The sequence below is a fragment of the Protopterus annectens genome, chromosome 12.part0 (assembly GCF_019279795.1).
Source record: "Protopterus annectens isolate FY-2018-M chromosome 12.part0, PAN1.0, whole genome shotgun sequence".
NCBI lineage: Eukaryota > Metazoa > Chordata > Ceratodontiformes > Protopteridae > Protopterus > Protopterus annectens.
This window is the reverse complement of record NC_056746.1, coordinates 1,247,013,133-1,247,039,359: the sequence shown is the minus strand read 5'-3', so window position 1 is coordinate 1,247,039,359 and position 26,227 is coordinate 1,247,013,133. Positions and strand designations below refer to the sequence as shown.

Below are 26,227 nucleotides of genomic sequence, written 5' to 3'. Positions count from 1 at the left end.
TACCTAAAATGTCACCAGGAAAGAAAAATATCAATATGTAAATTTTGTGATAACTTATAATAAAAGTGAAACTAGAAGATTATAATTGTAAGGAAGCCGCAGTAGGTCAGATACAAAGGCTGGAATGCAAAAGGTCGACCTTCAAGCCTGAATTAACTTTCACTGTATGATGAATAATTGATATGTCAGTTCATTCACTTATTCCAAGCCAGTATTTCCACTAACATTGTACTGATGTCAGGCTGGTGACTCACCTAGAAGAACAGACTGGTGCATATTCAGGTAAGGCTTTTCTATTTATATTAATCAAAACAGTGCTTTTCTATGTTGCACCTGGCACTACAAAAATTATCCAAAGAACTTTAATGTAAAGGCGAAACAAGGCCTCAGCAAGAAATGTTGGTAGCAGCTACCACAGTCTGATGGGTCTATATTAAAACATCAAAGTTTCAGAACTTCAAATGTTCTAATATTGACACCTAGTAAGCAAAATCTGAAAATAATGAAGTTTTAGATAACCAAATTCTTTCCTAGAGAAAGAATTCGGTTGTCCGTTCCTGTCGCTTCGCTATTTTCACCTCTGCGGTGGAAAGTTACGGTCGGGTTCAGGTAAGTGTGCGATTGTGTGGATGTGAGAGTTAGGGTGAGATAGGTGAATTAGGGTTAGGGTGCAGGTCAGGTAAGTATGCGAATGTGTGGATGTGAGGGTTAGGGTGTGATAGGTGAGTTAGGGTTAGGGAGCGGGTGAGGTGTGTGTGCGATAGTGACAGACCTTAGGGTTAGGGTTTGGGTTAAGGTAAGTGGGTAGATAGTGGTGTATGTACAGTTTAGTGTAGGTTTAGATGTAAGATTTTAGGTGTATATGTGTGGATTGCTGTTTCTTTGGTGTGTTTGTGTTGTCTGTATGTGTTTTGGAACAGCAAATTTTTTTACTAGGAAAAATTCGATGTTCTAAATTTTCGATCTTATTGGTTTTTGGTTACTAGGTGTCGATATTAGAACATTCGAAGTTCTAGAACTTCGATGTTCTAATATAGACCTCAGTCTGACTTGGGGCCTCGATGTGTTCACATTTCTTTTTTTGCCACTAGGTAGGTTATGCATGAACATTTTTTACTTTATTGCAGACTACTGTTATACTTATCTCCCTGCGGCCTCTTAACTCATGACCAGACCTCCCAACCGTCCCAAATTTCTCGGTTTTTACCGAATTTTGGGGTCCCAGTGAAGGGGTGCTACGATTCCCGAGTAGCACCCCTTCATTTCCGATTTTTGAAGCTGTTTTTTAGATTCTGCGCTTTCAGAGCTGACGTCATCACGTGCGCGATGACATCAGCTCCGTCAACCTGTCGGAAAAGCTCAGATGTGCGTGACCCATTTTGTAAGTCATTGAGTTGCCTGAATACTCGCGCGCGTCTGTCTGTTTGAATATGGAATACTCGTCTCGTATGGGCAGATTTAACTGAGTATGGAGTCGTTATCAAGCCATGCTGCAGAGTTAACACCATCACGTAAGTCATGCAGTTGCGTGTGTCTGTCTGAATATAAAATACTTGTCTGGGCACTGGGCAGATTTAACTGAATATGAAGTTGCCTGTTTGAATACTTATCATATCTGAAGCAGATTTAATGCCATTTTCAGTCCTGCTGCAGATTTAATGCCTAATGCGCCGTTTTAGCTGCAGAGTGATTAGGATTACTGAGAAGGTGTGTGTGTCTTTTCAAATGGCTATGTTACTTAGGCATCTTTCAGTCTTTAACGACATGCATGTAGGCATCACAGATTCACAGTGTCACATAACAGCACAGCTTTCCATTTACTTAGGCAGCTTGCAGAAGCTTTTTGCATAATTACAAACTTGCCTTTTTACTTGTGGCAGAGGTGTGTGTGTGTGTGAACTTGCAGAAGCTTTTTAACTTAATGGCAGAGGTGTGTGTGTGTGTGTGTGAGACTTTTGAAACGGCTATGTTAGGCAGTTTTCAGTCTTAAATGGCATGCAGGCATCGTAGCTTCACATAGCGGCAGCTTTCTGTGTGTATTATTTAATGGCAGACTTGTACTTTAAGGAGGTGTGTGACTTTTCAAACTAATGGTATGCAGGCTTCACATAACGGCTGCTTTCTGTGTGTTATTTAATGACACTAACAGAAGCTTTGTGCTTAAAGGAGGTGTGTGACTTTTCAAACAGTTGTATTACTTTCAGCCTTTAAGGGCATGCAGGCTTCACATTATGGCAGCTTTCTGTGTTATTTAATGGCAGACTTGCAGAAGCTTTGTACTTGAATTATCAAACTGTGTTACTAATACTTTCAGTCTTTAACAGCAGTTTTCTGTGTTTAACTTGCAGAAGCATTGCGTTTCACTGTTACTTTCGGTCTTTAATGGCAGCTAATACTTTTAGTCTTTTCCTCTTAAAATGTGTGTTTTTTTGGCAAATCTGATAGCTATTTAAGTTTTAGTCTTCCTATCTTTCAGGAAATGCAAGCAATGTTTAAAATGTGTCCCTGGTTTTGCACCCCCCCCCCCAATAAATGTTGGCTTTTTCCAAATTTCATGTGCTGCATAGTTCCTTCAGGGGGAGAAAAGTTTAGTGCTGCTTAAGTTATACCAAGTCTGTTTGTGTTAGTAGCACAACAGGCAACATATTTGCTTTTGATGCAGAATGTTATGGGTTCTACTCCCACAATATGTAGATGGATTGCTCATCTGAATCCATCCTGATTAGCAGCATGAATGTTACAAAGGTGACATAGCATTAACTGACAGCTGATCCTTAAATATCAGTTGATGTAAAGGATCACACTAAAATGTTCCATTGTGGATAAAAATTCCAGATTGCTGCTGCTATAAATGATAAATGTTGGCAGTGGTGAAGTAGAGGAACCCCACAGAGTAGAATGCACTGTCAGACTTCAGCCCTGGAGATGTTGAGCTTTAACTAACTACAACATTGCTACTGATGTTTGGCCTACAGACTGCCACAGAATACAAACTTGCCATATTCTCCTGCGAGAAGTGGAGGACAATGTTTACTTTTGGCATGTGGTGGAGCTCTCTAAATGATTTGTTTAACTGCATGTTATGCAAGATTCTGTAGTGCAAGTGCTTGGCTACATGACCCAATTTTATGTGTAGTATTTACTGTTAAGTCCATTGGTACGGAGGGCTAGTGATCCACTTAACCCCCACTCCAGTCTAGTTTTAAAGGTGGAAGAGGTTAAACACTGCCAGCCAGCCCTTACCAATGGATTAATGATAAATTAACAAGAAAATGTCAACAAAGAATATTCAGCTGTTGGGCTGCATAACAAGTTTAGAAGAGCATTTGGTGACTGTATGGAAGAATACTGGAGTAACGGGAACTCTGCTTACCTGGATAGGTCAAGCAAAAAGAGACTAAACTGAGTAATGGTAAGAGCCGTGTGTCTTCTAGAAATCATTGGTACTGTCTGCTGCATTTTTGCCTTTGTAAATGGGTAGGGACAGTGGTTTTTCATGTAAACTCAAAGAAGGATACTGAAATGTGGAAGTGCATACTTGCCCCTGTTTAAATGGAGCTTTTAGACAGTTGAAAGTTATGTTCTGAGCTTTGTCCAGATTTTTTTTTTGTACTAAGAGTTCAGAGAGCTATGATGAGAAGTAAGAACATGTTTGTGCTAACAGTTCAGAGATATGGTGAGTGAGAAGTGAGAACTGAATTTGTATTCCCCCATTATTGGCTTTCTGTCCATGAGGTTAAGAGCTATGTTGAGAAGTGAGAAATGAATTCACTAAATGATTTCACTCTTCCTATTTTTCAGGCAGCTGCTGATTTGGGATAGTGGTATGTTGTTCTGAATGTAGTGCATAGAGTCCTGGGTTCAAAACCTGCCAGTGAAATGCATGAGGGTAGCACAGCATTTTATTCTAGCAACTGTACAAAATTATACAAGCAATGTTTAAAATGTGTCCCTGGTTTTTGACCTTTTGTCCCCCTTCCCCCCCAAAAAAATGAAATTGAAAATAAGTGAGACGCTGTGCAAGATGCCTATGGCTTACACTACTGTCATTCTATTTATAGTGTGGGTGTGGAAGCAGACTTTTATGAATGAAAAGTTCTGAATTGGGCAGTTTTGTCATTATTGGTTCATGTGTTTTGTTTCATTACCTACAGTACAGATTACTGGTAAAATGTTCAAACAATAAATTTAAAATGCACTCTAACGTGTGTTGTATTATACAAGGAATATAATTTAATAAAGTCAGGAAGGTGTATAAAGAAAAGAACACATGTATGTTTCTTGTTTTGTGTGCAAGGGGCCAATGATTTGAAAACAGCCCAAAGGTAATCTTTATCCACCACTGGCCAGATGCATTTTCTTTGGATGTGGTGTATGTGGGTTTCAATGCTGTTTCAATGAATGTGAGTTTCAAGGGCAAAGTTTAATGTCAAGCCTATTTTCATTGTGAGACAGTATTGCTTTGTTTACCAGATGATGTTTCTTAGTGTTACTGCATTGTTGTGCTGTAAAATGTAAAAATAAAATTCAGATCATTGTAGAAGTAAAGCAGTATGCATACATTAGTAGTGTTTATGGTAAATGGGGCAAAATAGTCAGGTAACAGGACACTGGAATGGCTGCAGGGGGACTCTGGTGCCATGTTTTGGTTGTCTGTTCTTCAATTTGCGTTTGAAAGTTGGTATCCCACAATTCCACTGGAGTGGGTGGGGTTACATAATTATGTATGCAAATTAGATGTTAATCAGCGTACAGATTTGTACCTATTTTTCATGGGCCTTGTCCAGATTTTTGATGTTTCCAGGTTGAGAGGTATGCTCATGACCATCATTTTCTGCTTGCATTTAGCCACAAGAGCCTCATTCAACTAAGCACATCATTTTTTCCCTGAATGACACCTAAGTGATATGCAATAGTTCTTTGGGGTTAACTAACTTCTCATTCTCTCTGGTGAAGAAAGGCTATGCAGTAGCGTACTTTTTTTCACTTGCACTCACTCATTCTCTAATTTTATAAGAGATAAAGGTTTTCAGCTTCAAATTCTACTTTGATTATTCAGCTGTTTTAACTCAGGCATTAAATAAAAAATACACATAAGTTAAGAAACACAGAGACACAAAATAGCAAATGGATGAAAATTAGTATAAAAAAGATGAAGTAAAACAATGCAAACAACAATGACTTTTATAAGGTTGACTTTTTGCACTGCAGTCAACCAATAATATTGCTCATAAACTCACTCAAACAAATGTGCCTACCTGAAGTGCTTTAACCCATCCCATGTTGGAGACCATCTGAGGCAACCAGTTAGTAAATTTCAGAGATGTGATCATTGGCGTTCTAACGATAGAACTCCAGTTGAGTCCAGCTGCACTATGGGGACCATGAGCAGCCCTGCATGGCCACATAAACTAGGACTAGAACTTTACAGACCTTACTCTGAGACTGAAAGTCAGTACAGTCTCAGCAGAGTCCATCTGATATAGTGGTACTTGTAGATTCCATGCAGTAGTAAAACAGTAGAATTTTGTACAAGCTGCAGGCAATTGAGTTCTAACTCTAGAAGTCCAAGATGCAGAATGCTGCACTAATCTGTCAGAAGGAGACTGCGGCATGCACCAGAGTAGGAGATCAATAGGTGGAACACAGTGTTTGATGGGAACAGTGTTACTGGGATGGAAACGAGGGGATTTGACATGTAGGAACTGGACCTTTACCATCAGCTTGTCATTAGTAATCACCCTCAAGTCATGCAGTGCAGACACAAACGGCTGTTTGTCTACACAGTAAATGATATCAGAGGAGGAAACTTGAACTGTGTTATTGAATTCAAACCAATTATCAGTCATCCAAAAATGGATGCAACTTAGGGATGAACCTAAAAGCTATGCTACTGTGTAAGACTGCAGTCCAGTAGTACCTGTTCTCCAAACCTTTTTATCAAAACTGATAGCTGCATCATGACGTTTAGCCTCTCACTCTGTTACTGTGCATATCTGTGCATGCATGATAAGTGGTTCACCTTGTGAAAAAACAAATGCCTTCAGTAATTCTTTGTGACTTTTCTTATTGTAATGATATATATACTGTTTACTCTTTCATAGCAGTGAACAAACCTAACTTATTAGTAGTTCCATGACGATAGTATATCAGGCACTATAAGTAGTGAAATGAAATGCTTAGGTCAACGCACTGCAGTATTATAGTTTTCTACTGACTTATAACATGAAACAGACTGTCGATATATATATACCTTTACCTGAAGGTACATATTTTGGCGTCAGCTCTCTAATTTCCCTTTATTGAAAGTATATAATTCATATTTCATTTGATTTACCATTTCACCTACTTTAGTTTACATCAGAATTTACCACCTACCAGGATTTGAAGACAGTTTACTAGTGTGCTTTGTCACTTTGTTCCACTCAGGCATACGTTTCTCAGTATGAAAAAAAAACACTCAAAAAAACATTTCCTGATATAAGATTATTCCCCAGGACATTTTTTCTTACTTTCCTGGATACTTATCCATGTGTATATACAGTAATATGAAAACCATATTCTTATAATCCTGTATTTATCTGTTAAAATTGACAGTAAAAATGTGGCACTTACCTTAATAACTTTGAGAACTCCTTCATTTGTTTTTGGATTTGTTTCAATCTTGAAATTTCCCATTTCATTTCCTGAAACTATTTTATAAATCACTTTCCATGCGTCTGTGTTAGCTGTATCGTTGTCTGTCACTTGTATTGTCACCACAGTCACATTCTCTTCACTTTCATTTATTTCTCCAGTATACTAAGACAAAATATAATGCTCTTAATATATATTTTACCTAAAAAGGCATTATTAAACCACACTTCCTCATAAACATACAGCTAAAAAAGTATTCATTTTGATCAAAGGTAGTGTGAACATTCAATAAATATTCAACATGAAGTAGCTGTTTTACCAAAAATTATTTACTTTTTAACAAAATTCAATTTGATAAATGTTCACACATTTTTATCAATTCATTTGTAGTGATTTACTGGGAAATTCTGACTGCGCATAGCCCTTTTTCAGCAATGATCCAGGAAGAAAAACTTTGTACATAAAATCACTGTATTAAATCAATGCCTCAGTCAAACTGAATATAGTGAGAACAACACATCACATATGATATAAGGAATCTTTATCTGGTATATATGGATAACTGAAGTTTTGGTACAGAGGTTAAACAAAAATAAATAATCAATATAAAGTAACAATGAAAATATGAAAAAAATCTCCATTACAGTGAAAATATTAAATAAAACAGAATCCCCTTTTTGGAGATAGAGAAATGCTGCTGAGGCACAAATCATTATTGTTAGAAAGTTGTGTGAAACGTCTGTATATCACTTTTGTACCTTTGGCAAAGTGAGTCCGCAGTATTCATAAACACAACTTTAAGTATGGCACATTACCACATTAACTATGACATTTTTAAAATTTTGTTTAATCATTTCATGAGTATATATCATTAATCAGCTTCCAGAATAATTAGAAATTTCAAATCTTTGAAGGCCAGCACTGAAAAAGGTTAACAGTCATAGTATTTACATTTGAAAACTCTGACAAAAATCTGTTCTGTAAGTGAAATGCTGGCATAAATTATTGAAACAGTTCCTAAAGAAATATACTTTTGTACTCCTACTTTCTCAAAGATAGATACAATAATACCAGCAAAGTCTATCATCCTTCATTCCTTCATTACTGATTTGCACCTTGGTGTTAGAATTACTTTTCATGGTGTGTTAGAATATGAACTAGTTTTAAGGATATTATACCACGGCCCCCTATTAATATTCCAAAATGTGCACGCTGATTGGCCAGCGTGCACATTGTAAATCGACTTATACTAATGGAAAAAGGTCCAGTCACCCGGACTTTTTCCATTAGTATAAGTCTTTTTTTTTTAACACTGTCTCGCTATGTTAAAAGAGTTTAACATAGCGACACAGGTTTAAAAAAAGCAACGGAGATCTCCGTTGCTTATTTTAAAGCTGTCTCGCTATGTTAAACCCATTTAACATAGCGAGACAGGTTTAAAAAAAAAAAGCAACGGAGAAAGCAAGATCTCTGTTGCTTTTTACTGTTTCGCTATGTTAAATGGGTTTAACACAGTGAGACAGCTTTAAAATAAGCAACGGACATCTCCGCTATAGCGAAAGCGCTTACCAACTGTGGATATTAATAAAGAAAGTTTTTATTTGTGCTCAGAATTGAGTTTGGATATTTAGATGTGGACTCGTATCTCTCTGAAAGTTTTAAAGATCTGAAGAGACGTGGTTTGGAACTTTGAGTTTGGAAGGTCTGAAGAGACGTGAAGCAGTCTATTGTTGACTCACAGCCTGGTTTGACTGCGACAAGGAATTGTGTTTTATTGTTTTATACACTTATTATAATGTGTCATTAAACCCATAAGAGTGCTTATCATAAAGAGGAATGATTTACTATACAAATCCAACATACATACCATATGAATAATTCAGTATCGCAACACTTCTTACAAGCATTCAATATAAAATGATAAAGTACTGTTTCGTATATGGTACTGGCATACAGCATGTACCATTTCAAACTAAGTGCATAAACAGAACATGATAAAGGGCACATAAAAGAAAAATATTTTCATCATGCAGTTTAATCTTGGAAACGTACTCTTGGCTTCGCAACATGGATACTAAGATTGTCCTTGAAGAATCATTCATGGCTTTACCAGTGTCCCATATTACATTTACCTTTAAGACCAAGTACTAAAAGTGCTTTCAAAAGCTAAAAATACTACACCGATGAGTCCTGACAATAACCCTGGATACATCTTAAATAGCAAGAAGCGTGATTTAGTTACACTCCTAATAACACTGTGTAATCTCAGCCTCCATAGAGGTTTTGTACCAAGTGAATGGAAAACGGCTACAGTCATTCCCCTGCATAAGGGAAGACCTTCCACAAACCTAGGCAATTACAGTTGCACCAGCCTCATATGCAAAGCCATGGAAAGACCTATCATGGAATTAATCAATCTGGACATAGGAAACCTCCAAACACTAGATCCATAAACGCCTGGATTCATCAAGGGCAGGTCATGCTTACTCAGCCTGGAGGATGTTTTTAAAAAGGTCACCAAAGCAATGGATGAAGGCAAATATAGTATACACCACATCCATTGGCCTGACCAAAGCTTTTGACACAATTCCTCACTCAAGTGTAGTAGAGAAGCTGAACAAAATGTGAACAAACCCCTCTGTCACTCACAGGATTGCCAATTGGCTTACAATTAGGATGGAGATAATCAAAATAGGGGACATTATATCCACAAACAGACTAGCCACCAGGAAGTCCCCCAGAGTTCTGTGCTGGGAACCTCTCTTGTTTAGCATCTACTTTTCTGAAATAAAATTCAGTACCAAAGGGTTCTGGCTGACTAAGTTTGCAGATGATTGCAAGCTAGGAGTAGTCATTGAATCTCCAAATGACTTAGCCATCCTACAGGAAGGTTTGTCTCAAATAAATAAGTAGTTTAAACCATGGTCTGAAAATAAATGGCAAAAAATGCATTACTGTAACTTTAGGAAATCATCTACCCAGAAAACGACCATATTGACAATATTTCCCTAAGAGTTGACCCAGTTGTTTGGGTTTTGGGAACTTTTGTGGACAGTGACCCAACATTTGACCAGCATGTGAATATTGTTGTAAGAGAACCCTTCTACATTGCACAGCTTATAAACAAAGGGATGGTGTCTAGATCTAGAGATGTCATTGCTGCACTTTATCCAGCCCTAATTAAGCCAATCATTAAATATAATGCCCCTTTGGCATATATCTGTCCAGACACATGCAACAACTGTAACACCCACAAAGATACCTTACTAAAAGCATACAAGGCCTACAAAACATGTCCTACGAGAAACAACTCAAAGCTGTGTCACTATACTCTGAATCCTTCAGACTGCAAAGAGGTGACCTGTGACTGACATAAAATACATCCTCCAACAGATTGCTGATGGATTTACTACACATGAGAAAGTCAAACGGCATAAAAAAAAACTTCTGCCTAGGGATCTAAACCTCTTCCGCAATATCAATACAATGGTTTGGAGGGACAGGTTTTCACTGGGGATACCTCTGCTATGGAACAAACTCCTCAGCCATACAAAACAAAGTTCATCCCTGTCCATTTTCAGGTCCAACTTAGACCTTTGGTTAGTAAACAGAAAATTTACCCTAGGATTGCCACCTGTACTACTAATGGACACATGCATTTCCTAAATGCTTTATACCACAAATGGGTCCGCTCAAATTATCTATGGTTTTATCCTAGTTATTCTCATAAGTAGTAATATATATAATTATCGACCATGGGATGGGTAATGACAATCTTTAACAAAATGGGATAGGTTATTTCAAACACAAAAAGGAAAACTGGCTAGGCTTAAGATGACCTACAAGAGCAGCTAGCCTATTACATGCCTATGAACCTATGTGGATATTCACAAGATCAAACTACACTTATGAATAATATTTCTGATATTTCCATGTACTTAATCACACACCTTCTTCTGCTCACATTTGATGTTTCATTCTTTCTCTCTCATTATATATATATATATATATATATATATATATATATATATATATATATATATATATATATATATATATCTACATACACATATACATATACATACATATATTGTTCTTAATATATATATATATATATATATATATATATATATATATATATATATATATATATATATATACATATATATATACATATACATAGATATAGCTATAGATATATAGATATACAGGTCAATATATCTATATCCATCTATATGTGTGTGTGTGTGTGTGTGTGTGTGTGTGTGTGTGTGTGTGTGCGTGTGTGTGTGTGTGTGTAGCTGTAGATATAGATACAGTTATATAGAGCTATATAGACATATACACAAATACATACATACATACAGATACATACACACACACACACACACACACACACACACACACACACACACACACACACAATATAAAGTATTCTGCTCAGTTACATTTAACACTGTATGTAATCCTCAACTGCATTATCCATTGTTACTAGGCATGCAGTCCATGAGACCATTAAGAAGCCAAGCCCAAGTTCCTAGTTTTTAAGTGATTTGCTCAATGTCACATAGCAGGCACATAAAAGCTGAGATAATCAAGCCCTGGAACCAGAGGAAGCAGCTTGTTAACAGTTGAGGCCTTAATTCTCTGCTCAAACTGCCATCATCTTTCATAGCTCTGGATTTATGCAAAATATATAAGAGATGTTTGAGAATAATCACTATTGCAGTAGAATTTCTGACATAACAATCCAATTCAGGCTATCCACTCAAACAGCAAAACTCCCAGAGCTCCACATATGCGGCAGCATGGGCTGAGCTACTTCCCATGTGAAGATGCAACTCTACATCGGAATAAAAGCAGGTGTCATCCCACACCATAATTTTTTTTTTTTTGTCAGTGAAATAATGTCAAAGTTCATATTCCATGCACTGAAAAGCTGACCTTCAACAGGTAAATAAGTAGTCTCCATTGTGGTAACTGGAAGGAGTACAGTTACTCTCATTTCACTCTCTTAGTCCTATTTCCTCCCCCATTGACACCAGGAGCCCACAGCCTCAATAGCGAAAAAAAGAAGAAGTGGCTGGGAGCTCGTGCTGCAATGGTGATCTTACTCTTTGCACTGCAATTGTGATGTCACTCTTTGCACTGCAATGGTGATCTTACTCTTTGAGCTGTAATGGTGATGTCACTCTTTGCGTTGCAATGATGATCTTACTCTTTGCACTGCAATGGTGATCTTACTCTTTGAACTACAATGGTGATGTCACTCTTTGCGCTGCAATGGTGATCATACTCTTTGCACTACAATGGTGATCTTACTCTTTGCACTACAATGGTGATCTCACTCTTTGCACTGCAATGGTGATCTTACTCTTTGCACTACAATAGTGATCTTACCCTTTGCACTGCAATGGTGATCTTACTCGACCATCTCCTATTATAGTGAGTTCTCACACATTAATGCTCCTTTTTCTAGATGATATCTGCAGAAAAATGTTTGACAGAGGAAAGAATCACACAAGTGGTGCAGGCATAGGGATGAGAAGGATTACAAAGGTCTGTTGCTTCACATGTCCCTCAAAAATCAAAAAAAGCCTCCTTGACCCCTCTCCCTAGATTGTACCTTGTGTGTATTGTTTCAAGAGAATATTGTCAATGACCAGGTAGTCATCTCACAGATAGTCTGAGAAGATACATGCCTAAGGAAGGCTGATGAAACTGAGACTGCCCTAGTGAGGTATGTTCTAGCAAGCTCTTATAAAGACCTGCCCCTCTTTTCTATCTCTTTCTCTCTCTCTCTCAGTAGCTATATATATATAAAATACACATACACACACACACACACACACACACACACACACACACATATATATATATATATATATATATATATATATATATATATATATATAGAGAGAGAGATCCGGATGACAAATGCAGTTCAACGGTATTTTTTCCAAAACATTGCATACAGAAAATTGGCTTTAGCATGTTTTGAAATATTGGCATAAAAATGTTTTTATTTTCAACATTTTATTTTGATGGGATAATTAAACAAAGAAGTGCATTGCCAGATTTTGATAATAAAGTTATGGGTATATGTCATTTCATTGAAAGTTTATTTCAGTGAATCCCATATGGTCAAACCCATCTGACTGAAACTCATTTTACTGAAATATCAGGTAATAGAAAAAAAATTATTCTCCAGTCAAGCCCTCTGCAACTCCTCACACCCTCCTTACTTACATACATATATTAACTCCATGGTCATATGACCATGGAGAAAATAAAAAAAAATCATCATACTTAGTGAGTCTGTGCTGGAGCACAAATGCAAATATCTGCAGATCTGGAGGTACAACATGATGGTGTCCATTACGATGCACAAATAATCAGCTAGACTAAGCTAGACTCACTTGCTTAATAATTTCTGTGGTAAGAAAAGACACCACTGCATACTTTCTGTGCAATTCCACACTTTTCAGTTTTCAGTCAAATGGATATGACCACTTGGGATTCAGTGAAATGAGTTTTCATTTAAATAACAAAGACCCATATATGAGTCTACTGAAAATGAATGAATTGGTCAAATATTGACGTTCACAAGATTGACCACAAGAAGTCGACTTTGCAAACATTGGCATGGTGCTACACATATGCTGTGCAAAAATTTCAACACATGCAAAACAAAGTTAAAAAAGCAAAGTAAAACATAATTTGTTGCAGGGAGCAAGCCCCTTGCACTCCCCTCACCCCTTGCAAGTTACATATACTAACATCAAGATCACACAGTCCTCAAGGAAATGTGACTATTTTCCTTACAGGGATTGCCAGTTTCACACACCTGTTAACCATCTGTGTAGTCAACTAAACTTTGTCAACTAAAACGATGTCAACCAAAGGAGGTTTGTCAGTATTTGATATATATATATATATATATATATATATATATATATATATATATATGTGTGTGTGTGTGTGTGTGCGTGTGTGTGTGCGTGTGTGTGTGTGTGTGTGTGTGTGTGTGTGTGTGTAAAATCCTACAGGTAACTGTGAGTGTTCTTTATAGGCTTGAACCTCTTTAGACGTTATCTTAATTGCCTGTTGACATCTAAAAGGTTTGGGATATTTTCTAATTTGTTTTAAAGATTAAAAAAAAAAAACACTGGCAGCTCAAAAATTTCTTTAGGCATAAATTAAGGATTTATTATAGGGCTGCTCCTGCTCCTGTGAAAGACTTTATGTAGTTCCTTATGCATCAGGGTTTGTAAACTTCAAAATTTTCAAGCTCATGTGACAGCAATAAGAAAAATGGTCTTCCGTGATGGATCCCTATTGGATCACTGAAATTTCAAACCTTCAAACATCTGAATGGAGATCGCCATGCAGCACAGAATGGGAAATAGACCATTTTCCTCACTTTAGTGTGATCTCAGAGCTGATATATTTAATTAGCAGGGAGTGTAGGGGCTGCAGGGGACATTCCTCCAAATGTCACTGTGTACTCCACTATTTGGTTAATGCACTGATTGCATCTCATTGACTTATTTAGAGAGCCCATGCAAGTTTTTTAATAATACATAAGTGCAGCTCTTGCTGACCATTTCAATAAAAAAATTCTAATTTATTTGGTAAATCCCATTATCTGTAACCCTGACGTAATTTACATTGAATACCTCATTGTACAGTTATCAATTTACTGTCTTCTAAAGTTTTGTCTTCCCATATGGGCCAGCTTTCCAATGGAAGTTTGAGAATGGCATCCTGCAAAGTAAAGTAATTCTTCAATGCAACAAATATATTCAGAAGAAGGAAAAGACTTCTTTACCACCAGAAAATACAACTTTATTCAGTTGAGTGCTTTTGTCTGTATATTAACAAGACTTCAACAGATCAATGAATTAAAACACCACACTTCTTTTATACTCAGTTAAGAAACAATTAAGTAATTAACCACACAGTTAAAATTTAAAGCAACACATACTAAAACAAAAACAATATACCAAAAATTGTTCATTATACTGCCTATATCAAAATTACAATAAACACCCATACTGCTTCATTTTTAAAATACTTGAAATGCTGGTATATTCATTCAAACCTAGATATTCTGTAGCATTAAGCCTCAATTGCCAACGTAATTCACAGGCTTCCAACTGGTCAGGGATCACCTTCCCTTGTAAATCACTAGTAATCTGTTGTACTACCAAAAATCTAAAGGTGTGGTCCTTAAGCCTCTCAATATGTCTGCTTAATACATTAGTTTTAACTGCTCTCAAAATATCCAATGTGTGTTCATATATTCTATTTTTGAACAGCCTAGCCGTCTTCCCCACATAGAATGCGGGACAAGACAAGCATTTAGCAATGTATGTTACATTCTTAGAAAAACAGTTACAGCGTGAATGTATGTTAATTTTGAAATTATTTCACACAAAAATATTGCTGGTCTCCATAATATGTGAACATTGGGTGCACCTACCACACTTGAAATTACCTAATCTAAGATTGGACTGATTTTGGTTACCACTATTTTGCCCTCTTTCAAAAAAATCTTTAAAATTTAGGTCTCTCCTAAACAGAAAATTTGGGGTTATTAACAAATAATTGTAGTAAGTCATAATCAGAAGTTAACAATCTTCAATTTTTCCTGACAATGGCACAAATGTTTGAGGTATCACGTTTGTATGTGAAAATAAAGGCAAAATAACCATCAGCCAAGTTTTTGTTCTTAGTATTAGTGAATATTCCAAGGTTACCATTTCCTGCCATCTTCCCCATCTAAAATGGGTAAATAAACCTTTCTTTGTCTTTTTGCCATAATCTCATCTCTCAAAGTCAACAATAAGTGGTCAGGGTAACCTCTAATTCTAAACATTTGTAAAATGAAATCAACTTCTTCAATAAAATCTGATTCCCTAGTCACCATCCTAGCCACCCTCACCAGTTGACCTTTAACAACTGATCTTTTTTGACAAGGAGAGTGGCAGCTAGAATATTCCAGGTATGAATTTGAAAAAGTAGATTTCCTAAAGATCTTGGACACCAAGGAATTTTTATCATGGTCAAAAATAATCTCCACATCCATATAATGAATAGTATCAGTGCTATATTGGTAGGTGAATTTTAGAAAATCAACCATGTTGTTAATATAATCAAAAAATTCCTGTAGTTTTCTAGGGTACCCCGCTAAACCAAAAAAAATGTCATCCAGGTATCTTGTGTAGTTAGAAATGAAATCAAAATATTCGCTCTGAAAAACAAAATTGGTCTCCCAAAAGACATCAGTATATTAGCAAAAATGGGGGGCACAAGCTACCCCCATTGCCACTCCAACCTTTTGCCTGAACATTTCTCCTTCAAAGAAAATGAAATTATTAAGTACTACCTCCATTATGGTCACGAGAGTAGTAATCCGATGTCCTTCAAACTTATTAGAAATGACCAACTGCCTCTCCAGCCAACTTAACCCCAGTTCATGGAGTATAACACTGAAGATGTTACAGCCGTCAATAGTGACAAAGTAAAAAAATACCTGTTGTATCGACCCTGTTCAAATGAGACAAAAAAATGCCAGGAGTCTCTGCAAATGTATGGAATTTTTTTTTAGATTTTTAACTATATATTACAATATACTTTTATCTTTTATATTGTATTTTAGATTGGATAAATTTGTTAGCACTATTTTAGTATTTACTTGTGTGTGTGTGTGTGTGTGTGTGTGTGTGTGTGTGTGTGTGTGTGTGTGTGTGTATATATATATATATATATATATATATATATATAAGCATTTTATTTTTATGTATGTATCTATACAAGCTGGATGTACTAGATCTGTCTATATGCATTTTTATTATGTTTATATATATATATATATATATATATATATATTTATAGTGTTGTTGTTAGGATTATTAGGTTATATCTTTTTTCATTATATAGAGTTATGCACTATATAAGGTTATACACATATACATATTTTTAATTATACATTATTTATTTATTTTAGCTATAATTCTTTTAGTATATGGTCTATTTATTTGCATAACTGTGCTAATATGTACTGATGCACTAATTGTTATGTCCTTACTGGGTATAACTGAAATATTTTTGAAATATCATGTGACTATTTTACAGTATTTAAAGAATTATGGGATTTTTAACTGTTGTCTGATGAAGGGGTAGGTCCCTGAAAGCACTAACCACTGTTTTGTAAGGATTTATTCATTGCAATTTTTGTTTTTGTTTTTTACTTTATTTTTTGTAATAAATTTCCTAGCTGTGGTACTGTCAGTGTCTTTACATTTGTTGCTAAATGTATGAAAATACCTGTAGGACCCCTTCAATTGTTGATCTAAAAATCTAGAAATTAAGAAAGTCTTAGATCTTTTGGCATCTATAATAGGTCTAAATGGTGGATTAACTAGGATCTTGTGTATTTTGGGAATACCAAAGATACTCTCAATAACTGGATGTTCATTTTTCATATAAGAATGCTCCTCTAATGTAATGTTGCCTTGATAACGCACGTCATTTAAAAGTAGGTCTATTTTGTTGTGTGCAATATTAATTTCATTCTGTGAAATTTCTTCATATGTTCCATCAGCAAGAATTGCATTAACAGCACGCACATAATCTACTTGATCCATCACTACCATTCCATTGCCTTTATCTGGCTTCATTACACATATTTTTGTCAGATACAATATCTTATAACAACCTTTTTCCATTTTGTGTTAAATTGTCATGAGGTTGTGCAGATGTACTACCTAAACACTGCCTCAACTCCAATTCACGCATTTTATTAAAAAGACATAACTTATTGTTTTAACCAAGGCATTCCCAGCATTTCCATTATTAAACCACAACCGTAAATTAAATTTTCGTAAATAGAGCTTGAAATCTATACTTAAAGTAACAATATTGCAGTTCCTAGCTGGCACAAAAGAAAAATCTTTGGAAAGTACATCAGCATGTGAAAGTAAAACATCATTGACAGAGTAGATGAACAACTTAAAATCTCCTACTGAATTGTACACAGTAATAGGAAGTGCAGCTTCCGTAAAATTCCTAGTTAAACTATTATCAGCAAGCAACAAATTGTCCAGTACACACAAATCACTTTCAACAGACTCATTCTGTGAAATTCTGTGAAATGTCGACAAATTATGTAATATTGTGCTGCTGATGGTTAGTAAACGAATACAGAGTTAAGATAGAACTGTCTAATGAATCAAGCTGTTTGTCAAAGTCAACAAATGCAGCCATACCCAACAAAACAGCCAAAATATTTGAATCTGAACCCATAATGATGGGAGAAGAACTGTTACCTGGTGAGACAAAAGATTAAATTACCGCCTCTTGCAGTTGCTGTAAGTGATGTTTGACTTCTTGGGACAAGCTCCCTGTGCCTGGTAATTGTTCTGTTGTTCCCTCTCCTGTTATGCATTGTTGTGAGGGTGTTGAAAGGAAAAATGTTCCTGCTGTGCCCAATTTTGCAAACGCTCCAACTGTCTCACTGCAGGAACCTCAGAGCGGGCCGCTCATAATCCCTCAAGTCATACATCATCACGTTGTCAGCCGTTGCTTCAAATTGATTGGTTTGACATCTCTGATTGCTAAGCGACACATTTGGCTTGGGATACACCTTTCCATTAGAGTATTCTTCCAAGTCAATTTGCAATCTGTTGCACTTGTGAGTAAATATGTTTTTACAAACACTTTCCACATTAGAAAAGGCTTTGTCAAACTGCCCTTTTATTTGGGTATACAGCAAGTCATTCGTAATGAAATGAATATGATTACCTAGCTCACCAGACAGAGTGTCCATTTTGATATTGTTATATTTAACCATAAGCTTTAATAAATCAAGTCCTGCCATATTAAACAGATGCTCAAGTTCTTTAAGGAATTCAGAATTATTAAAGGCTCCATTTGGTAATCGCCAGAGCCTTAGTCCCTTAGGGACCTGATTTAATTCCATATTCCTTTCCAGATAACTGTTCTCCAATTGTAACTTTTTATATTAAAGAAGTGTATTTTCAAACACTTTAATGCTTGAGGTAAGAGTTTCACCAGTGCATATCCTTCTAACACCAGGGTCTGTGCTGAAATTAAAATCATTAGTTTTCTAATTTGTTTTTAATCCAGATAAAATAGAAGTGCAGGTGTTGTCTTCAGTATTTGGTGTAACCTGAGTTAAAGGAACACCTAAACTTTCAAATTCTTGCAACCCCACTCTCATGGAATTCTGAAGATGAAATGAATGTAAAAAAGTTGAGAGCTCACTTGTTGAAGTAAACTGGTTAATTTGCCATTATTTGAGACAGCTGTATTAGTCTGGCTAGCAGCAGCTAGCCCACCTCCTTCAGGAGCACCTTTAGACATAATAACCAATGAAGTAGCAAACAGTAACAAATATATTTAGAAGAAGGAAAATACTTCTGTAGCACCAGAAAATACAACTTTATTCAGTTGAGCGTTTTCATCTGTATATGCACCCTGCTCCAAACTTGCTCATCTACTCCTATTAATTTATAGCAGTTGCTACTGAATTTAGGCTTGGTTTTACTTTTGGCCTTTTATCATCTATTCTAACAGTCTCTGATACATAGATTTTAGTGTTCTACTATCTGTGTACTAGGCCTAAATCTATGGCAATTTACGCAACAGATAATGATACAATTTCGGCTAATGCAGCTTAACTACCCTTTGATCTCTAAATGCTTTATTCACTTTCTTTTCTGACTTTAATTTCATGCCCCTGAAGCTATTCAATCTCTTGACATTACCTTTCCTTATATTGCCATTAAAATTACCCAATTTCTTATCTACATTCTCTTGTGCAGGACACCGAGTTTTAATTAAAAAAATCCTCACTACTATTGGACAGACAGATTGAAGTTGAGTACTGGTGATCTTTTGTTCACTTCTAACACCATTTGACATAAGATACCCCCCTCCATGTAGTTGTAATGAGGAAGTCTTTGTTACAATTTTTTGTAAAGAATCATATAGAAGTCAGAGAGAGGCAGAAAGTTATGATGGCAACATGCAAAGGAAGGAAGAGGATGTAATAGGTTTATGAAGAGTGTGGAAATAACAGCAATGTGTAAAACTAGAGAGGAGGAAGGATGAAGAGTATGAGTTTGTAGAAGAGGGAACAGGTGAACAGGCAAGCTAGCAAGCTGTGAGTAAAATAATTCAATGATGATCCAAATGGAAGATGAAAATGTAAAAATGGCAAACCCATTTCTCTGGTGTTTCCTACGTTTGTAGTATTTAAACATTTATGAAGGAAGGACTGGCTAGGAAAGGAAAAAGTAGGTCTGAGATGGTATACGCTGCTTTCAGCTGCACAAGCCACTTGGACTGAAGTCCTTGGATGCTGTAGGTGAAGGTCAGATAAGGTCAAGCCACATACCTAATTATTTGCACTGATCGACGGTTTCATTAAGTTGTTTATAAACGTGGAAGGACATGATATAGAAAATATGCTTTTATTTCTGTCAAAATTAATGGATATAGATTTACTGAGAAACTAAGAAAATGAGCTATGAGATAATCCTTGCACAAAGAGGAAATATAGTTTAAGGGGTACAGATCAAATAAGACTTAAAAAAAATTAGTTTATTTAAATTTGTGTCCATTTTACAGTAACATATTTACATTAAGAAGTGTGAGTGTGTGTGTGTGTGTGTGTGTGTGTGTGTGTGTGTGTGTGTGTGTGTGTGTGTGTGTGTGTATGCATTGTGTGTTTGTTTTTAATGGTGTCCTACATAACCACACATCTTGAATGACATGATTTGCATATTACTACAATCCCCTTGCTTAAAAATGGAGTCCTGCGCTTTTGACAAAGAAATGTGTATTTGTTTCAGAGCTTAACTGGATTAATTACAGTAGAATAAAAGCATCTTGCCCTTAATAGGTTCATAGGTGTTTACCAGGCTAATGACCTCAAGAGCCTTTTTAAGCCTGGCCATGCATCTCAAATCTCTGACAAGTTCTGGTATCCTTGACAATTGTAAGCAGGGCTTGAGAAATGAAACATTTACTAGCAGGTGTCTGGGAGATGAACCATTTACAGGTTGCCGTGTCCATTAGAAACATAGGTGCCAAAGCCAGGGATGAATTTCCTGTTCCCTATCCAATTGTCCAAGTTACACTTGAATTGGGTTAGGAAGAAACTCTGCTTCACATGGATGGGGAGCCTATTCCAGAGATGGGGTAGTACCTGGGATACATAAGTGTCTCTCCAGCAGGTCCTATTTATATTGCAAACAAGGTTTAAGTCTTTAGAATGGGTAATTCAGCTGCTGTTTGTTTTTTGGATATGCAGGAGGTCCATCAGAGTGAGGTTTGACAATGCCCTGTATGTCAGCCATAGATCTCCTCTCAAAAGCCTGTAAGAGACAGAATACAGGGATAGGGCCTTGAGGCGGTCTGCATAGGACATATTACTTACACCCTGTATTCTTTTAGTAAGGAACCTCTGTGGATATTCCATTTGTTGGATATGCCTGGTTAGAAATATACCAAAGGTGGCATTGCACTCAATGATAGTTCTGATGAATGCCAAATACAGTGGAATAATGACTTCCTTGGACCTAGATGCTGTACCTTTGTTTATAAGTTGCTCAACATAGAATGATTTCCTCACTACTGTAGACATGTGATGGTCAAAGGCTAGATTACTGTCTATGTGTGTCCCTATGTCCCTGACTACTGGGTCATTTCTAAGGGCTGTGTTGTCAATATGATAGTTACCAGAGTTAGATAACTTCCCGAAGGATACTATTATGTATTTCTTGGCATTTAGCTTTAGTCCATGGCTCTGACAGCAGTTGTCCATATAAGCCCCTACTGGAGAACATTTGTGTCCATGTGGGATTCAATGACAGCTGCTAATTTGCAATCATCTGTAAATTTAGTCAGCCAGAGAACACTGACACTGGTTTTGACCTCAGAGAAGTAAATGCCAAAAAGGAGCAGTCCAAGGACCGATCCCTTAAGTTCCACTGTCCTCGAGTGAGACAGGAGGGCAGGGCTTATGGAGCCCACTTTAAAAGCTGCATTATTGCTTACAGGGTTTTGTTCTGGTAGTGACTCAAAGGAAGAACAGAAACTTGGTATATGGAGTCAGCTGTCAGTGACCTTAAAGTAATTATCCTGCTTGATGATCGCATTCCTCTTAACGCATTACAGCCTTGTGACACCTCCAAGCATTTCTACAGTTACATCCAAAGAATGCCTTTGGAATATGGAAGTAAATGTTAATAACCTAGTGCTGAACTGTAACCAGGCTTTTCAGAAGCTTACCAAGTGCATGAAAACATTATGCGCTAACGTGTGGCACTTGAACCTTTTTAAAGCTTATCAGCTAAAGGGAATCACCCCAAGGTGTTTGCGGGTTGGAATACAACCTTTAATGAATAATATGGATGATAAACTGGCTGATGAACGGGCCCAGGTCCAACAAAAGCATCAATGGGTTTTGTAGAAACGTTAACAGCCTTCTGTGAATGTAGAGTTGATCAACATATTATGGAAGTAGGTTTGTTATGTGAGGAAATTAAGTGTTTTGAGGATTTATCCTGTCATTCAACATGTCTGAATCAACTCAGTACAGAATTTATGAATTTAGAGAAACAATTAAAAGAGAAAAAAATCAAAAAAATAAATAGGGATGTGAGGGACTGTAATAGAGGTAAACCCTTTGGATCACACAAACAGGTGAAATTTGGTCAGCCAGAAGTTAAACCCTATAATCAGAAAAGAAAGAGACCCAAATCAATCCTCAAAAAATCAAAAGGGGAGAATAGTAGCACATCTGGTAACAAATCCTCCTCAGCCATGGAGGTGGACAGTAACCATACTTTAGATACTTCCATCCCAAAGAGATGGAATTTGGATGCCCCTTTAGGGTCAGGAAACACAGGTGAGGCAGAAAACATAGAGGGGGTAAAGGATCTAGAGAGTTTGCTCAAACTAATGGTACAAAAATAAATAACGTTTGTAATGTTTTGAACATCTCTTCCAAACCACTATCTGAGGTGGAAATACAAGTTTTAAATAAAGGTCTAACTTTTGTACCTGGATTTGTTGTGACAGAAGATTCTTTTGCACAGGATGTAGTAGCCTTTTGTCGCTTACTCAATTTAAGACTTTTTTTGATGATGAAGATTCTGACACTAATATTAATTCCTTTAAATTTCACAAATCTACCTTTACTTCACCTATGCATCAACAGGTTGCCTCCTTCCAGTCCAGTGTTCTCAAAGATTTACATTTTAATACTCATGAACATCGTTTACCGCCTCACAATCTCTCAAAGATCGAACTACAGGTAGTGTCAAATTTACAAAATAATAAGAATATAGTTATCCTACCTGCAGATAAGGAAGGAGCTGTGGTGGTTATGGATTGGGAGAAGTATTGCGATGATGTTCAGGGACACCTTAGGGATGGCCAGTGTTACATGCCTATGCCCCTAGATCCAACCTTCAGATTCAAGAAAGAAATAGACACCTTTCTTAAGCAATCAAGGGATGAGGGTATTATTACAGATTCAGACCTATACCACCTAATGGTACAGGATCCCAAATCCCAGTATTTATATCTTCTGCCAAAAATACATAAGGATTTACATAATCTACAAGGAAAACCCATTGTATCAGGCAGAGGGTCCCTCACCGAACCCCTTTCACAGTTCCTAACCAAGTATTTATAGCCATTATTGAAATTCGTTAGAGCACGTATACAAGATACAGCCCAATTTTTAGGCATTATTTCTGATATGCAATTAGAACTGGTTTGGCTCTTATAGGTTCATAGGTTCATACTAGGCTATCTGCCCTAGGGCATTTATAAGCCTAGCCAGAGTGTGTTTGGCTTTTGCCACCCATTTTAAATTAATTTTGTTATGCCCTTTTTCGAGGTTAGTATACTGTGCCTCTGTCTAACAGTGACACAAAAGTGATACCCGGGGTAAACCTACGATCCCCCATCCAGTCATCAAGATTCTTCTTGAAGAGAGTCAATGAGGGACTCTGCCTAACCTGGACTGGGATTTTATTCCAGAGTGAAGGGAGCCTCTGGGTTATGAATCTGTCCCTCCAGCATGTCCTATTTATTGTTATCAAAATAATCCACACAAGAAGTTTCGATCACAGCTCGTATGGTTAGCAAAATAAATCCACCGGATGTACTTAAAAACACCAAAAAGTCTGTTTAATACAAATATAAACCAGCAAATTTAAACGTCAAGCGCTTTCACTAGGCTAAGCTAGCTTCATCAGAACGATCATTCTGATGAAGGTAGCTTAGCCTAGTGAAAGCGCTTGACGTTTAAATTTGCTGGTTTATATTTGTATTAAACAGACTTTTTGGTGTTTTTAAGTACATCCGGTGGATTTATTTTGCTAACCATACGAGCTGTGATCGAAACTTCTTGTGTGGATTATTTTGATAATCTTTACGTACGGCTCCATACGAGACTGGTTCTGTTCTATTTATTGTTATTGTTATTCAGTGCTGAGGTTCAAGTCTCTCGAGCGTATAGCATGATGGGATTTGGATTTTCTGAGGTGCAGCATGTCCATTAATTCCGGGTTGGACATGGCTTTATATGTCAGGCACAGATCGCCTCTGAGCAGGTGGTATGCCACTGAGTAGAGCTGGAGTTTCTTTAACCAGGCAGCATATGGCATCTGTTTGGGCCCTTTGATCCTCTTACTGAGGAACTTTTGGGGTCTTTCCAGTTGCTGCAGGTGTCTGGTAAGGTACATCCCAAAAGGGGCATTGTACTCAATTATGGGCCTGATGAGGGATGAGTAAAGAGGCACGATGACCTCCCCTGATCTAGATGTGAATCCCTTCATGATTAGGTCGGCTATATAAAATTTTTTTAACCACTTTGGCCACGTGGCCAAATCTGATATAGATTAGGAATATAGATTTAGATTTGTTTCATTTCTTTACTGTGCCATGTCCTACCATTCCCCAACTTTATGGTTTACCTAAAATTCATAAATCTTTGTTTAATCCACCCATGAGGCCTATAGTGTCGGGAAATGGATGGATAACAGAACCAATATCAGTTTATTTACAGAAACAACTGCATCCATTTTTATTATGATGTGGAAATATATTAAAAGATACTGGCGATTTTTTGGGGAAATTGTATGATTGGTATAGTAGTTTGAATGTTATGAAGATTGGTTTAGGGGAATACCTGTTTGTAACTATGGACATTGTGTCTCTTTTTACGGTTATACCGAATAGCTACAGGATAGATTCCATTAGGGAATTTTTGACAGCGCAAAGATCCATGTCTGTAAATTATGTTCAAAATATTTGTTTGTTATTAGATTTAGTGCTGAGCAATAATATTTTTACCTTCGACCAAGAATTATACTTACAGCTTACCGGTGTTGCCATGGGCACACCGGTTGCTAATACATATGCGAATTTAGTTTTGCATCAATGGGAATTGCAATATATACATGATGGATCTAAATTTTTGAATGACAACATTTGTTTTTATCAAAGATTTGTCGATGATTGTTTTATGGTATGGGAGGGTTCTTTGGATAATTTGGCGGAATTTATATTACATTTAAATACAACTACTACCTTCTTAACATTTAAGGAGACTGTTTCAGAAAATGAGGCTATATTTCTTGATGTCAAAATTACTTTAGATGATGGTGTGATACAGACTACTATTTATAAGAAGGATGTTCACACGAGTAGATACATACACCGTGACAGTATGCATGCTCCGCATGTTTTTAAAGGTGTAGTTAAGGCTCAGTTTGCCAGGGTGAGTAGGCTTAATATGGCTAACTCATCTTTTTATGTGCAATTAGATGAAATGTTTAATGAATTCTAAGCAAGTGGGTATGACCGTCAAATGTTGTTAGACTTGAAGGCATATACAATACATAATAGAGAGACTGTATATAAACCTTTTTTTAGGAATAGTCAGGATGATTCTCATTATCTTTCTGAGTTGAATGGTACTACACATAGATTGGATAGAATTAGATATGTTTTGACTTTTTCAAATAGAACATATTCAATTAAACACATTATAGAGAAGAATTGGCCAGTTTTGATGGCTTCTCATGAGATTAATAGGCTTCTAGGCAGTAAGCCATATTTTTCATACAGGAATATGAGAACTATAAAAAGTCGGATATGTTATAAGGATTTTAGTCTCAACTTTAATTCTAGATTGAGTATAAGCCAGTATACTTTGACTCACTTTGGTACTTTTAAATGTTTGAAATGCTCTTGTTGTGTGGATGTTGCGGATAGTCCTAACTATCTGTACATTCACCCTACTACGAATAAGAGCTATAGGTTTAAATTTGTAGCGAATTGTGGTAGTACTAATGTTGTCTGTTTGGCTATGTGTGTAGTCTGCCCTTCATTTTATGTAGGGAAGACTACACATAAGCTGAAAGATCGAATAATTGAGCACAAGTCTGAGATTAGAAGGGAGAGTGAGAATAATGCTTTATTTAAGCATATTAAGCTACATGGAGGCGATCATTGTTTTAAATTTTAGGTTATAGATATG

At 36.6% G+C, this 26,227-nt stretch overlaps 1 protein-coding gene across 2 annotated transcripts in view; it reads right to left on the bottom strand.

Moving 5' to 3' along the window:
- Positions 1-26,227, bottom strand: part of LOC122817093 (cadherin-like protein 26) — a 630,240-nt gene that overhangs the window by 184,579 nt on the left and 419,434 nt on the right. For both annotated transcript variants that reach the window (XM_044090256.1, XM_044090257.1), the window contains exon 8: positions 6,616-6,801. In XM_044090256.1, the coding sequence (XP_043946191.1) occupies positions 6,616-6,801 (186 nt within the window). The remainder of the gene's footprint in view (positions 1-6,615; positions 6,802-26,227) is intronic.